The sequence below is a fragment of the Scyliorhinus torazame genome, chromosome 6, assembly GCF_047496885.1.
Source record: "Scyliorhinus torazame isolate Kashiwa2021f chromosome 6, sScyTor2.1, whole genome shotgun sequence".
Taxonomy (NCBI): Eukaryota; Metazoa; Chordata; class Chondrichthyes; order Carcharhiniformes; family Scyliorhinidae; genus Scyliorhinus; species Scyliorhinus torazame.
Genome location: NC_092712.1, coordinates 279,398,267 through 279,412,839, shown reverse-complemented (window position 1 = coordinate 279,412,839; position 14,573 = coordinate 279,398,267). Strand labels below are relative to the sequence as shown.

Sequence of the window (14,573 nt, the reverse complement as noted above, 5' to 3'; positions counted from 1 at the left end):
GCCCCTGGAAGACCATCCCCAGGAACCTAAACTGTCCCCCCATCCCACCCCCTGCAGAGACCTAGAAAATCCCAGAGTGTCTCCTTTATTTGGCCTCAATAGGCTCTTAAAGCAGAGTTAGTGGAGGGATGGAGGAAATTTGTGTTGGTGACGTGGAGATGAATGTCCGCAGCTTACATTTGAAACCTGATGTCACATCATCAAATTATGTTATCATGGGGCAGAAGTAGGAGAGAGCAAGTAAAGATTCTCATTGCACTCCAAAAGAAACAGTGCAATATTTGGTAATAGAGCTTATATGTGATTCTCTGATTATTACTGGATAGATAAGAGGGGAGCTAGACATCGGAGGAATAGTGTTTGAAGGTGTGGTGAACCATATCAGAAGCTGCAGACTGGTTGAGAAGGATGAGGAGGGACAATGCACTGCTATCACAGTCATAGGGACATAGGACTTGGGAAGGGACCATTCAGCCGCTTGAACGCCCTCTGCCGTTTGATAAGATTATGACTGATCTTCTTCTGTTCTCAACCCCACTTTCCTCTCTTGCCCTCATAGCCCTTCACCTCTTTGCCTGTCAAAAATCGTTGTAACTTAGCCTTGAATACATTCATTGACCCAGCCTCCACTGCTTTCTGGGGAAGAGAATTCCACAGACTAACAGCCTTCTGAGAGAAACAAATTCTCTTCACCTCATTCTTAAAAGGAAGACTTCTTGGGCGGGATTCTCTGATTCCGAGGCCAAGTGTTGACGCCGTCGAAAACACCGTCGCATTTCCCAACGGCTTCAACATGGCCTCAGGATCACCAATTCTGTTCCTACAGGGGGCCAGCACGGCACTGGAGCGACGCACGCTGCTCCAGCTGCTGATCCAGGCGTCAACTGGGCGCCGCGGGGTCCGCGCATGCTCAGTGGCACCGGTGCCAATGCGCGCAGGCGTGGCGGCTCCCTTCTCCGCGCCGGTCCCGACGCAATACGGCGTAGGGCTACAGGGGCCGGCGCGGAAGAAAGGAGGCCCCCAGCCCGAGAGACAGACCCGCCAATCGGTGGGCCCCGATCACGGGCCAGGCCACAATGGAGGCCCCCCTCCCGGGATCGGACCCCCCCAGACGCTTCCACGCCGAGGTCCCACCGGCTAAGAGCAGGTTAGAACGGCGCCGGCGGGACTCAGGTTTTCGCCGGGGGGGGGAGCCCCATAGAGCAGCCCCCGGCCGGTGCCAATGACGCCGATTCTCGGCGTCGGGGTGGCGATTCTCCGGCCCGGCCCTGGGCTGAGAGAATCCCGCCCCTTATTCTTAATCTGTGTCCCCTAATTCTAATATTCTTCCACAACAGGAAACATTATCCACCTTATCAAGTCCACTGAGGATCTTCTGTTTCTTCTAAATTCCAATAGGAGCGGAAGTAGGCCATTCAGCCCATCGAGTCTGCTCCACTATTCAATGAGATCATGGCTGATCTGATATGATAATCCTCAACTTCACTTTCCCACCTTACCCCCATAACCCTTGACTCCTTTACTGAATAGAAATCTGTCTATCTCAGCCTTGAACGTAATTAATGACCCAGCCTCTACAGCCCTTTGCGGCAAAGAACTTCACAGATTTTTACCCTCCAGGAGAAGAAATCCCTCCTCATCTCCGTCTTAATGGAATACCTCATACTCTGAGATGCGCTCTGGTACTAGACTCTCCCACAAGGGGAAACAACCTCTCAGCATCTACCTGTCAAGCCCCCGAGAATCCTATATATCTCAATCTTCTAAACTCCAATAAGTACAGGCCCAACCTATTCAACCTTTCCTCATAAGAAAATATTTTCTTACCCAGGGTCAACTAGTGATCCTTCCCTGGGTTGCCTCCAATGCCAGTATATCTTTCCCGAGATAAGGCGACCAAAGCTGTACACAGCCGAACCTGTTCAACATTTCTTAATAAGATAAGCCCTTCATCCCAGGAATGAGACGCATGAAGCTGCTGTAACCTGCCTCTAACGCAACTAAATTATTTTTCAAATACGGAGATCAAAACTGTGCGGTGACACAGGATGCCATTTGTGACTATGATTAGGGCTGTTTCATTGCCATGGCAGAGATAGAATCCTATCATAGGGGGTCAAACACAGATTGGAAGAAAGATGGACTCAGATTTGTGAGGTACCTACAAGGATTTAGGAGTAGTAAAATTCTTTCTATTTTTTAATAAATTTACAATACACAATTCATTTTTTTCAATTAAGGGTCAATTTAGCGTGGCCAATCCACCTACCCTGCACATCTTTTGGGTTGTGGGGGCGAAACCCATGCAAACACGGGGAGAATGTGTAAACTCCACACTGACAGTGACCCAGAGCCGGGATCGAACCTGGGGCCTCGGTGCCGCGAGGAGCAGTAAAATTGTATTGTGTGCATATCTCCATCCTTTTATGATGGACACGTTTGGGTCTTATCAGGGTGAAGTGAAATAGAATGGAATTGTGTTTGATAACCAAACTTTTTTTTTGTTTTCCAAAATTCACATAACCACTCGGGTACAAAACTTTTGGTCAGCTTTGTCAATATTCAGACCTTGAGATTGGTAATAAACATGCAGTCAATGCTGTAGCGGTTCGAAATGGTGTGAAATTACAGTATGCTGTTGACTCTGGGCACCAGGCTGCTGCCAAGACAAGGAGACACGAGCAGTCCGTATTGCATATGTGTCTCTCGCTACTGATTAGTTTTGGTGTCAGTGTTTGAAGGCAAGATTCAAAGCCATCAGCAATATGTTGCAAGTCAGTGCGTTATGACCTCTGATAAACTTCAGAACCTTTTTGAGTCGTGAGGAAGTTTTGGTGCATTTGCCGACGATTCTATGCTCTCCTCTTCGTTTTGCTGGATGTCTTGCACCAAGAAAAGACAATGAAAAGCTGATGCCATCAGCAGAACAGAACAAATGTGCTCACTTTGTCAGTACATGTACTAAAATAGGAACAATAGTGTGGGAGATTTGACATGGCATTTACACAAGGATGGAATGCAAGTTTGTGATGAGATAGGGTGGAAGCTGCACAGCCTCTTTCTCATAAAGCTTTGCATTATATTTGCACTATATTCTTGTGTTGAAGGACCATGGGACATTCAACCACATTGAAGATGCCATATAAGTGCCAGTTCTTGTTTTGTTTTGACTGTTTACCATGTACATAGTTTAATGTACATATTATAGACTGACAGGGGAGGAACCTTACAAAGTGGCGTATAGCTGACTCCAGAGTCTGAGTGAGCGGTATCAGTCTTTGGATGGATTTCTGTGGCGAACTCTAGTTTATCAGGCACCAATTTTAAAGTGAAACAAGGTCCACAGATAGTTGAGCTGGCACACCCTCCCCTTGTGCAGTGTCAGTGCCAGGTGGCAACGACATTACAACAAGAAGGGGAAATTAGATTTTGGATGGTTTCCGTTGATTCAGCCTCAATAAATCTGTCATTATATTTGGCGTGGACCGAAGTGTTATCTGTATCAGTTCCGCTTTGTGAAAAACAATCTGTTTTGCACAGGTGTTTAAAATCAAAACAATGAGTTTTTAAACCCGTGCTGGAAGTGACAAAATGATTCATTTTACAGATAAATTCTGGTATTGCCGCCTTTCGCCAAACCACAAAGTCCTGCACTATGGAGATCAGGAGGAGAACCCTCATGGAGAGGTGCCACATGAATCTTTGCAGGACAAGTGTAAGTGCTGACTGTGACTAGAATAACATCAGCTATTCACACAGCGTCTCGCAGCTTGCATGCTTTTCAATACACGCGATGAACACGGGTAACATTCTTTCTGGTGGAAATACTGTTGGGGTCGAATATTCATAGAATCCCTACAGTGCAGATGGAGGCCATTCAGCCCATCAAGTCTGCACCCACCCTCTGAAAGAGCACCATAACTAGGCCCACTACCCCGCCTATCCCCGCAACCCCACCTAACCTGCTGATCTCTGGACACTGAAGAGGAAATTTACCATGCCTATCACCTAACCTGCACCTATTTGGACTGTGGGAGAAAACCAGAGCACCCAGAGGAAACCCACGTAGACACGGGGAGAATGTGCAAACTCCTCACAATCACCCAAGGCCGGAATTGAACTTCTGTCCCTGGCGTTGTGAGGCAGCAGTACTAACCACTGTGCCACCGTGCTGCCCATTACATATGACCAAAATTGCATTGCAGCACAGAAGTAAACTGGCAGCACATTGATGCCTCTCCCCAACCCCCCAGTATTTGTGAAGTATGGGGAGACCGCATATGGTTGGCACAGTAGCATAGTGGTTAGCACTGTTGTTTCACAGCGCCAGGGACCTAGCTTTGATTCCTGGCTTGGGTCACTGTTTGTGTGCAGTCTGCACATTCTCCCCTTGTCTTTGTGGATTTCCTCTGGGTGCTCCAGTTTGCTCCCACGTGTCCCGAAAGACGTGCTTGTTAGGTGAATTGGACATTCTGAATTTTCTCTCAGTGTAGCCGAATAGGTGCCGGAGTATGGCGACTAGGGGATTTTCACAGCAACATCATTGCAGTGTTAATGTAAGCCTACTTGTGACACTAATGAAGATTATTATTATTAACATAGCAATGTAGCAACATGCCTGATCTTGTGAATCAGAATTTTAAAAAGACGTCACATAAACTGCTTTTAGTGGCAAATTCAGTCCATTGTTTATTTTTCCAGAGCAACTGCGATTAGGGAGAATCTGCTACACATTCTGCGCGCAGGCGCTACACCCCTCCACCGCTTTCATCTGTCATTCAGAAACTTATAGACTGCATGCTCAGTCTCCGTGCTAATGTGCTTCTAACTAGTGAGGCTAAGAGCACGCCTGGAAACTTTACCCTATACTTTTTAAAGTGTTTTAAACTATTGTCACAAATTATGGCTCAAAAGCTAATGCTCAGAACATTACTTCTCTGTTACAATATTGTATCGTATCTATGCCCATAGGATTGGATGAAGTAAGGTGGAAAAAGGCTTGTGTGGAGTGTGAACAACCTTGCGGACCTGTTGAGTCAAATAGCCTGTTGATGTGCTGTAAATGTTACGTAATTTAATATGTTGTGGTGACAGGAGCAGCAACTGTATGTTGAAAGTTTTTTAATTTTTTTTAACAGTACCGGTGGCCGATATCAAAGCTATTGTGACAGGAAAGGATTGTCCACACATGAAGGAAAAGGGTGCCCTTAAACAAAATAAGGTAACCATTCACTGTGAACTTCAAAAAGATTCCATCTTTATGCCAAATTATAAACTTTATGAGCAATGGCAGTATTAAGTGAACTTAAGAAAACATGGGCGAAATTCTCCCCCAACGGCGGAATGTCCGCCGACTGGCGCCAAACACGGCGCCAATCAGACGGGCATCGCGCCGGCCCAAAGGTGCGGAATGCTCCGCATCTTTGGCGGCCGAGCCCCAACATTGAGGGGCTAGGCCGACGCCGGAGGGATTTCCGCCCCGCCAGCTGGCGGAAATGGCGTTTGTTGCCCCGCCAGCTGGCGCGGAAATGCGGCGCATGCGCGGGAGCGTCAGCGGCCGCTGTCAGTTTCCCGGCGCATGCGCGGGAGCGTCAGCGGCCGCTGTCAGTTTCCCAAGCATGCGCAGTGGAGAGAGTCTCTTCCGCCTCTGCCATGGTGGAGGCCGTGGCGGAGGCGGAAGGGAAAGAGTGCCCCCACGGCACAGGCCCGCCCGCAGATCGGTGGGCCCCGATCGCAGGCCAGGCCACCGTGGGGGCACCCCCCGGGGTCAGATCGTCCCGCGCCCCCCCCCCCCCCAGGACCCCGGAGCCCGCCCACGCCGCCTGGTCCCGCTGGTAAATACCAGGTTTGATTTACGCCGGCGGGACAGGCAATTTCTGGGCGGGACTTCGGCCCATCCGGGCCGGAGAATCCAGCGGGGGGTCCCGCCAACCGGCGCGGCTGGATTCCCGCCCCCGCCCAATCTCCGGGAGCGGAGACTTCGGCGGGGGCGGGGGCGGGATTCACGGCGGCCAACGGCCATTCTCCGACCCGGCGGGGGGTCGGAGAATGACGCCCAAGGTTTGGGGCTGTGCCCAGATTGGCTGGACAATTGCCCAGATGTGCAAACTTCCCCTGGGCAATTTCCGTGATCTGGGAACCATCCGAGTACCAGCCTCCCCGAACAGGCACCAGAATGTGGCGACTAGGGGCTTTTCACAGTAACTTCATTTGAAGCCTACTTCTGACAATAAGCGATTTTCATTTCATTTATCATTTTCAAACTGCAATTTAAATCGCAAACTTCAGATTGTTCCAACTGTGCCACATCAAAATTTACCCAGAAAAAAATTAGAAGGATTAAAACCACTTCTAACTCCTGGGTAACTATTGTACAGAGCCAGGGGACTCCACCCACAGCCCCAACTGCTTCCCCTCATGGGATTACCCCACCCACCTGACACCCCAGGTGTCTCCCCCCACCACAGCTACCCACCCCCCTCCCCCCCCATGAGACTCGCGCAACCCCCACGAGGCTACAATCCCCAGCCGGAAATCCCCAACCCCTGGGATTATCCCAACCACATATGGATTCACCCCTCCCCAACCCCAGGCGGGTGACCACCCCCTCTCCTACACTCCTGATTGCTCGCCTCCTTGACCTGACCTCCCCCCCCCCGACCTAAGACCACCACCTCCACTACCTCCTACCTCAACCTCTGACCCCCTGACCTCCCTCCAGACCACCAACCCACCCCAACCCCAATCTCCCGATCTCTGACTTGCCTTGAACTCCGTCCAACCAACCCCCACTTCTGACATCTCCGATCTCCAAACCCCCCCACCTCCGAAACCCCCCCCCCCCCACCCCATCACTCTCGACCCGAGACCACTCTCTACCTTCGACCCCATCTCTGACCCCTGACACCTCTGACACCCCTCACAGCCCCAAATCTTATCTATTTACCTTAGACATTTAGCTTTTCCCTGGCCTGTAAAATACTTTTAAATCTCAGTGGACCTTTAACTTACTGTCTTAAAACAACTACTGCCGTAGAAAAGACAGCATTGTGCTCCTTCCCTTCGACTCAACTGAACTTCAATGCTATGCCCCCTCTCCACCCGTAACCCCAATCAACGTTTGGACTCTAAGGGACAATTTATCATGGCCAATCCACCTAACCTACACATCTTTGGACTGTGGGAGGAAACCCGAGCACCCGGAGGAAGCTCCTGCAGGTAGAATGTGCAAGCTCCATAAAGACAGTCACCCGAGGTCGGAATCTAATCCGGGTCTCTGGCGCTGTGAGACAGCAGTGCAAACCACTGTGCCACCCATCCCTGAATGCATTTACGAGTCAACCACATTGCTGTGGATCTGGAGCCACATGTAGGCCAGACCGGGAAAGGACAACAGATTTTCTTTCCTAAAAGGCATTAGTCAACCAAATGGGTTTTTACGACAATCAACGGCGGTTTCATGGTCATCTTTAGACTTTTAATTCCAGATTTTTTTTTTATTGAATAAAAGTTTCGCCTTCCGCCATGGCGGGATTCGAACCTGGGTCCCCAGAGCATAACTCTGGGTCTCTGGATTACTAGTCCAGCAACAATACCACTATGCAACTGCCTTCCCTTTGGAATGTCACGATGTTGTAAAAGGCACTATATAAATGCAAGTTTTCCTTCCTTACTTTCTGTCATCCAGTTTATGCAGCGGAAGAAAAACTTTTTCTGTCAAATTTCCTGTCTAACGTGTTTAGAACTACTGAATTAGTGACTGATTACATAGGATATATGACACACAAACGGGCCATTCTGCCCAACCAGCCCATGCTGGCATTGCATACTCCACTCAAACCTCCTCCCACCTCAGTCTATCATTGTAACGCTCTATTCCCCTGCTCCCCCAAATGTTTTCCGAATTTCCTGTGAAATGCATCTCTACCGTTAACTGTAGTTGGGAATTTCCACAATCTCGTCATACTTTGGGTAAATAAGTTTCTTCTGAATTACCTATTGGATTTCTTGGTGACTATCAGATCAGTGACGTTCTATTTTTATGGTAAACTGGGATTTATACAGGTGTTTTGCGAACCTTATTCTCTTATTCCATGAATGCCACAAATCAGTGGCTTTGAATAGCATAATTTTATGTTTTTAATAAAAGCCCATCACAAAATGAATAGGGAGCAGTAGGAAGGGAACGGCAGGATGTTTTGCTCCACACTTTTTGATTTGTTTGGTCCTTGGGATTCCGATGGCCAGATTCCCATGTTCAATAGGTTGATTCATTGTCGCTTTTCCAATTCGAACCTAAGGGAGTTCAAAGGCTTCAGAAACATGCTGGAACTTATTGCTACTCTGTTAAGTCTGTACATTTAGGTTTCTGCACTCATTTTATGGAGATTGAAGAAGAGTTCAGTGCAAAGGTTATGTTGAGCGATCCTCTTATTTACCTGACTGCCATACATACCCACTGTCTTTGTTTTGAAATTCCTTCCTTGCAGGCGTCCCAGTGAAATTAAAAGCATATACTTAAACTGCAGCAATAATGACAATTTGTACAGCAATTTTGAGCAGAACATTGGCACACTGCTCAAGTTATCCAAAATTAATCTCATATGCGCTGCTTAAGAAAGTCAAAAAACAAAAATCTGCCTTCATACAACACCTTTCTCTACCTCAGGTCATCCCAAAGTGTTTACAGTCAGTAAAGTATGGCAACCAATTTGCACACAGCAAGGGCCTACAAACAGCAATATGTTCATGAGCAACTGATCTGTTTCAGTGATGTATGTTGGGGGCTATATTGGCCAGCACACTGGGGAGAAGGCCCCTGCTCTTTTTCAGAATAGTGCCACATAATCTTTTACCTTGCATGTTAAAGGTTACGTGGGTTTAATGTCTCGCCCAAAAATACTCCCTCAGTACTGCATTGGCAGACTAGGTTATGCACTCAAAGTCTCTGGAGTGGGACTTGAATCTACCACTTGTTGACTCCAATGCGCGAGTGCTGCCAATAAGTCACAGTAACTCATTACCATTCAATATAAAGGCACTCTGTTGTGCACAGCACCAAGAAAGGGAGTCAATACATGGTAATCGAGGAACTTGATCACATCAAGCACAGATGATGCTTGCTGACAATCCTTTCAGCTGGGAAACAAGACCCATCTTTTCATCAGCTGACCCAAGAACGGATCTGCAACTGAATTGTTCCAGCAAAACTGTGGGGAAGCTTTAATCTCACACACTGGGCAGTAAATCTATGGAATTGGGTGGAACATTGTTTTTATATTCTGTCCAATATTGACTTCAGCGGAGTATAAAATCGAGCAGCATGCAAGATCAGCTTTGCGCCTTGTATAATTGTCCTCAGTGAAGTGGAATAGGTTGCACAGTTACTGACCAGCTGGACACTGGTGTAAGAAGGAAAATAAACTTGGAAAACGGAGGAGGAAAATAACCGCTAACGTTCTGTTTCATCATATTTTGCATTTGTGACAACATAACCTTTTGCTAAACCAAACCTCTACATTCTTCTTCTCTGCTTCATTCCGTTTTTTTAGTTAACTCTTTACCTTGAATTGGATGGTGGGGAATGTCCATGATAACGGTAATAATTATCCGGTCGTCTGGATTGTATCCCACACATGAATTTGTGCCAGCTATATTTTCTGTCACCCCCATTCCTTCACTACAATTCCCAAGCTGTTAAATAAACTCAAAAATTGACTTGCTTGATTCAGTGTGAAAGCTGCTGTGTTGCATTTTCCCCCCCCCAAAGGTGATGAATCCCAGACTGAGATTGTGCTGTCACGCTGAGTACATACAGGGGATTGGAATGAAACTCCTTTGAATGTGTGGAGAATGCACATGAACAGCTACAGCTTAGGGAACAATGCTCCTTGAATACTAAAGAGGCTGAAGAGATGTTGCAACCTTTAGAAACCAATGCTCATTGATGGGTTTCATTTGTATGGTGAAGATAGAATCAGATACAGCAGCCTAGTATAGTAAATCCAGAGGCCTGGACTAACCAACCAGAAATTCAAATTCCATCCGGGCAAGTTTGAGAATTTGGAAATTAAATACTTGTATCGGTCAAAGTCATAGAATCCCTACAGTGCAGAAGGGGGCCATTCGACCCATTGAGTCTGCACCAATCCTTCGAACGGCCACCCTACGTAGGCCCAATTCCCCACCCTATTCCTGCAACCCCACCCTAAAGGGCAATTTAGCATGACCAATCCACCTAACCTGCACATCTTTGGACCAGGACCAGGAAGTGACCAGGAATCTGTTGGATTGTAAAAACCCAACTATTTCTCTGATGTGCTTTGGGGAAGGAAACCTGCTGCCCTTATCTGCTGTGGCCTACATGTGATTCCAGTCAATCACCAACATGGGTACCTCTTAAACTGCTATCTAAGATGGCCGAGCAAACTACTCAGTCAGGCCAACTAGGGATGTGCAATAAAGGCAACCAAGTGGTGGGCACATCCCAAAGTTGATTAAGGGGAGAGAGTTATAGCAAATAGGCCAAGGTAGACATAGGCGCGATTGAACGTCCATGCTGCACCCGAAAAGCAGCTCGCCGACACAGCGTGGCCAGTAGAAGCTGGGAGACCCTGCTCCTGGGACCTACCCAGTTCGCACTGCCTCGAGAGATCACCTTTTGGCAAATCTGCATATTATACAGCTAGTCTCACTTTAATATGCAGTTTCCCGAGGTACCCGAGGTGTTGGAATCTATCCCCTTCGCCTCAGAGACCTCGGGCGAACGCCATTCAGTACTGCCCTTCACAGACGAACCAGACGGAACGGCACTCATGGGGGTCTCCCAGTGGATTTGAGGCCCACAGGTACATACCTTTTGGGTAGGGTGGTACCCAGGCATCCTGGCGTTGCCAGCCTGGCACCCTGGCAGTGGCACCAGGAGCTGGGAACTGTCTCATCGCAATGCACCAGGCACCATGAAAATACGGCAGAGTTTAATAGACCAACTGGTCTTTTTCTTGCTCATCATTTTTGTCCTTCTGTATAAGACCATGGCTGTGGAGATATTCAAAGGTGAGGGAGCGTGGAAATTCAGGGAGCCTTTGTACACTAGTGATGCCAGGTGGTGGTTAATAAATGTGGGCCAGGGTATGGGCTATTGAGTTTCGGACAAGTTAGGATGTTGTACAAAAGAAGTGGAACTCTTATACACTGATCTTTCCATCAAGAACTTTCACTGAAGTTGAACATCGAACCCAGAGGAGATGGAGGGAAATCCATCTTGTTTCAATCAGACTTCTCCATTATTGAAACATCGGTACTGACAACGACAGACGGAGATAGTAATCACTTGTGATGTTGACTCATCAGCAAAAAAAGAGAAACTTGCTACTTCCACAAATCAATATAACACCTCTCAACATGTTAAAGTATGCTCAGGAGACAAGCTCCATTCCACTGCTGGTAAAGGCTGAAGATTTGAATGTCCACTGCACAAGAGCATTGTACATCAACAGTGTTGTGGATCAGATTGAGCTACATCCAAAGTGCTTCCCACTCCCTGCCCACTGCTGATCCGAGCCTATTTCAAATCTCTTCACTTCACTTAAGTGCTCCACTGTGGAGGCTTGTGAATGCAGCCGATGAGACCCCATGCTGGTTAAGTAACATACGTACCTGTGAGAAAGTCAGTAATCATATTTATGCAGTCACCAAATTGAGCATTTCTGATCAGTGCGCATAATAATTTTTAACTGCTGCTAGTAATTTTGGTGTTTACTCTTTAAGCACAGAATTCTATTTTGATTTCCTCAGTTCATTTTGATTCCAAAAATAAAGCAGTTTTGGTGGTTTTCACTTTTTTTCATTCATTCCTGAGTGGTGGGCACCCCCTAGCAAGGCGAACGTTTATTGCCTAACCCGAGAATCAACCAATACTGCCTACCTCCACCTCTGTAGCATGACCCATGACTGCTATTTCCTCATCTCATCAGCTGCTGAAACTCTCTCAGATGCATTTCTTATCTCTCGACTCAATTTAACACAATGCACTCTTCCTGAACTTGAGCTCACCCATAACACTGCAGCCACAATCCTAACTCACACCAAGTTCCATTCACCCACTTGCTCCTGGTCTGCCAACACATCAAATTTAGAATTTTCATCCTTATTTTCAAATGACTCCAAGGCCTCTCCGCATTCCTGTAACTTCCTACAGCCCTCTAAGATCACTGTGTTCATCCAATTCTGACCTGTAGTGCATCACTAGTATTCATCGTTCTACAATCTTGGTCATGCCTTCACCTGCCCAGGCCCTAAGCTCAGCAATTACCTCCCTAAATGTCTCTGTGACTCCAGCTCTCTCTCTCTCTCTATGCCCTCCTATGAGATGCTCTTTAAATCTTAAGCTTTTTGATAAGGTTTCTGTAAAGCAGCATTGGAACATTCAAGTCGCTATTTAAATACAAGTTGTTGATGTTGAATTTGACATTCACAAAACAGATCTTGTGAAACACCCGTGATTTGGGCACGAGCTGATGTGATAGGATGGCCTCTTCCTTTGGACATGATGCCCTTTAGTTGACTGATTGCTCATGTTGTTCTGGTCTCCACAGGAGGTGTTAGAACTCGCTTTCTCTATTCTGTACGACCCAGACGATTCCTTGAATTTCATCGCTCCTGACAAGCATGAAGTAAGTGCAACACCTCCCTTCCATTAATGTTATTTTTAAACTGCTTTCTCTGCGGTTTTGTACTTGATGTGAAAACTGTTGCAAGCTTTTAAGAATCGTCCATTAATATATTATTTAATGGCACTTCACAAAAAAACCATGAATATTTTTGAATGAGAAACTGGCGGTGACAATTCCTTTCAAATACAATAAAACAAAGTCAATACTCTTTATAGTTAGTGTGTTCAGTATTTTCTCTTCATATATCATTTATAAATTAGAAGATATTCATTATTTCAATATATTTGCTTCATATGTGGCACAGTGGTACCGTGGTTAGCACTGCTGTCTCACAGCACCAGGGACCCGGGTTCGATTCCAGCCTGGGGTGACTGTGTGGAGTTTGGACGTTCTCCCTGTGTTTGCGTAGGTTTCCTCCCCTTTCCTCTCACAGTCCAAAGATGTGCAGATTAGGTGGATTGGTCATGCTAAATTGCTCCTTAGTGTCCAAAGATGTGCAGGTTAGGTGGGGTTGCGCGGATAGGGCAAGGGAGTGGGCCTAGGTAGGATGCTCTTTCAGAGGGCCAAATGTCCTCCTTTTGCACTGAAGGGATTCTATGATATTCTTAAAGATTGTAATTTACACTTATACCGGACACTGTCCCGCTGTTGCGACTGAGTAGATTCAGGTAGAGGAAAACAGACAAGAAGGCAATCCAGCCCTTGATGACAATTCATGATACTTGCATCTGTATTATTGTCCTCATTTGTGCTTCTTGTCAATATATCACCCCCTTCTGCTTGGGAGACCAGAGATGTTAAGACTGGGCTTCTCAATTGAAAAGAAAATCCTTCTTTATTGCTAATTTAATTTTCCCTCTCGGTCTACCTAGACCAGTGCCCCCACATTGCCTGTAGGTTAAGTTAAAATGTATGCCAAATCTCAAAGCAAACAGTCACTCAGTAAATCACGATCCAGCTGAAGATGTTGGTTAATCCTATGCAGCTCAGGAGGTGCCATGCCTGAATGGTCTTTCATAATGCATTGTGGAAGGTGAGTGTCTACTGTAAAGGAACCTTGATCATAGATAATCCTGAAAGCAGTTTTTTCATAAACTAAACACCACATGCATCATTTTTGTGAATTTATTTGAACTTTATAGCTCTGAGTAAATGATGCCTAAAATCAATGCAATTTAGTATGGCAAATACCTGAACATCAATTCTACATAACCAAACTTAACACTGCAACAAAACAGAATCAGCAGGTTAGATAGTAAAATAGGTCTGCAGTAGCATTTTTCCTTTGAACGGATCAAGTTAATCAGTGAGATATGTTGAATTAAGAATGGTAATCATCTTCAATTGAATTCAAAGAGCAAACAATATCATAAGGACACTTCTGTATTTCAAAGAACACTTATAACCATGATGTGATTAATTCTGATAACCTTTTCCATGTCTCTAGTCAGTAAGTGAGAATCATGTCATATGTTACTGAATTTAGCAGTGCGTGGAAGCCAAGCTAACCTCCATAGTTTCTGTCACGCACTCAGAATGCATTAGTAATCTCACCGTGCCATTTGCAAATGCTAGTTCATCTCCCCCTCGCAGATACCAGTACCCTTAAAGATGTCATCGGCACTCGCCATTTAAGATATTGTTAATAACCCAAACAAAGGAAGTGCCATCAGATGGTGTAGTTCAAGTTGTGTTTCATTTTGAAAGCAGTACAGGGATAGAGGGTCATTTTAACCCCTAAAATGGGGGGATTGAGATTGGGCAAGAAGTAAAAAAATGTAATAATAGCAAACCTTACACCAACCTGCCTCCAGCATGTCCAGTTCTGATTTTACCAGAGGAAAGACAGAGGGTGGGCAGCCAACCACAGGATTACATAGGAGATAACACATAGAAACA

At 46.2% G+C, this 14,573-nt stretch overlaps 1 protein-coding gene across 4 annotated transcripts in view; it reads left to right on the top strand.

Moving 5' to 3' along the window:
• The window catches only part of elmo1 (engulfment and cell motility 1 (ced-12 homolog, C. elegans)), a 370,865-nt gene that overhangs the window by 344,887 nt on the left and 11,405 nt on the right, over positions 1–14,573 (top strand). For all 4 annotated transcript variants that reach the window (XM_072509748.1, XM_072509746.1, XM_072509747.1 and 1 more), the window contains 3 exons: positions 3,608–3,715; positions 5,139–5,221; positions 12,597–12,674. In XM_072509748.1, the coding sequence (XP_072365849.1) occupies positions 3,608–3,715; positions 5,139–5,221; positions 12,597–12,674 (269 nt within the window). The remainder of the gene's footprint in view (positions 1–3,607; positions 3,716–5,138; positions 5,222–12,596; positions 12,675–14,573) is intronic.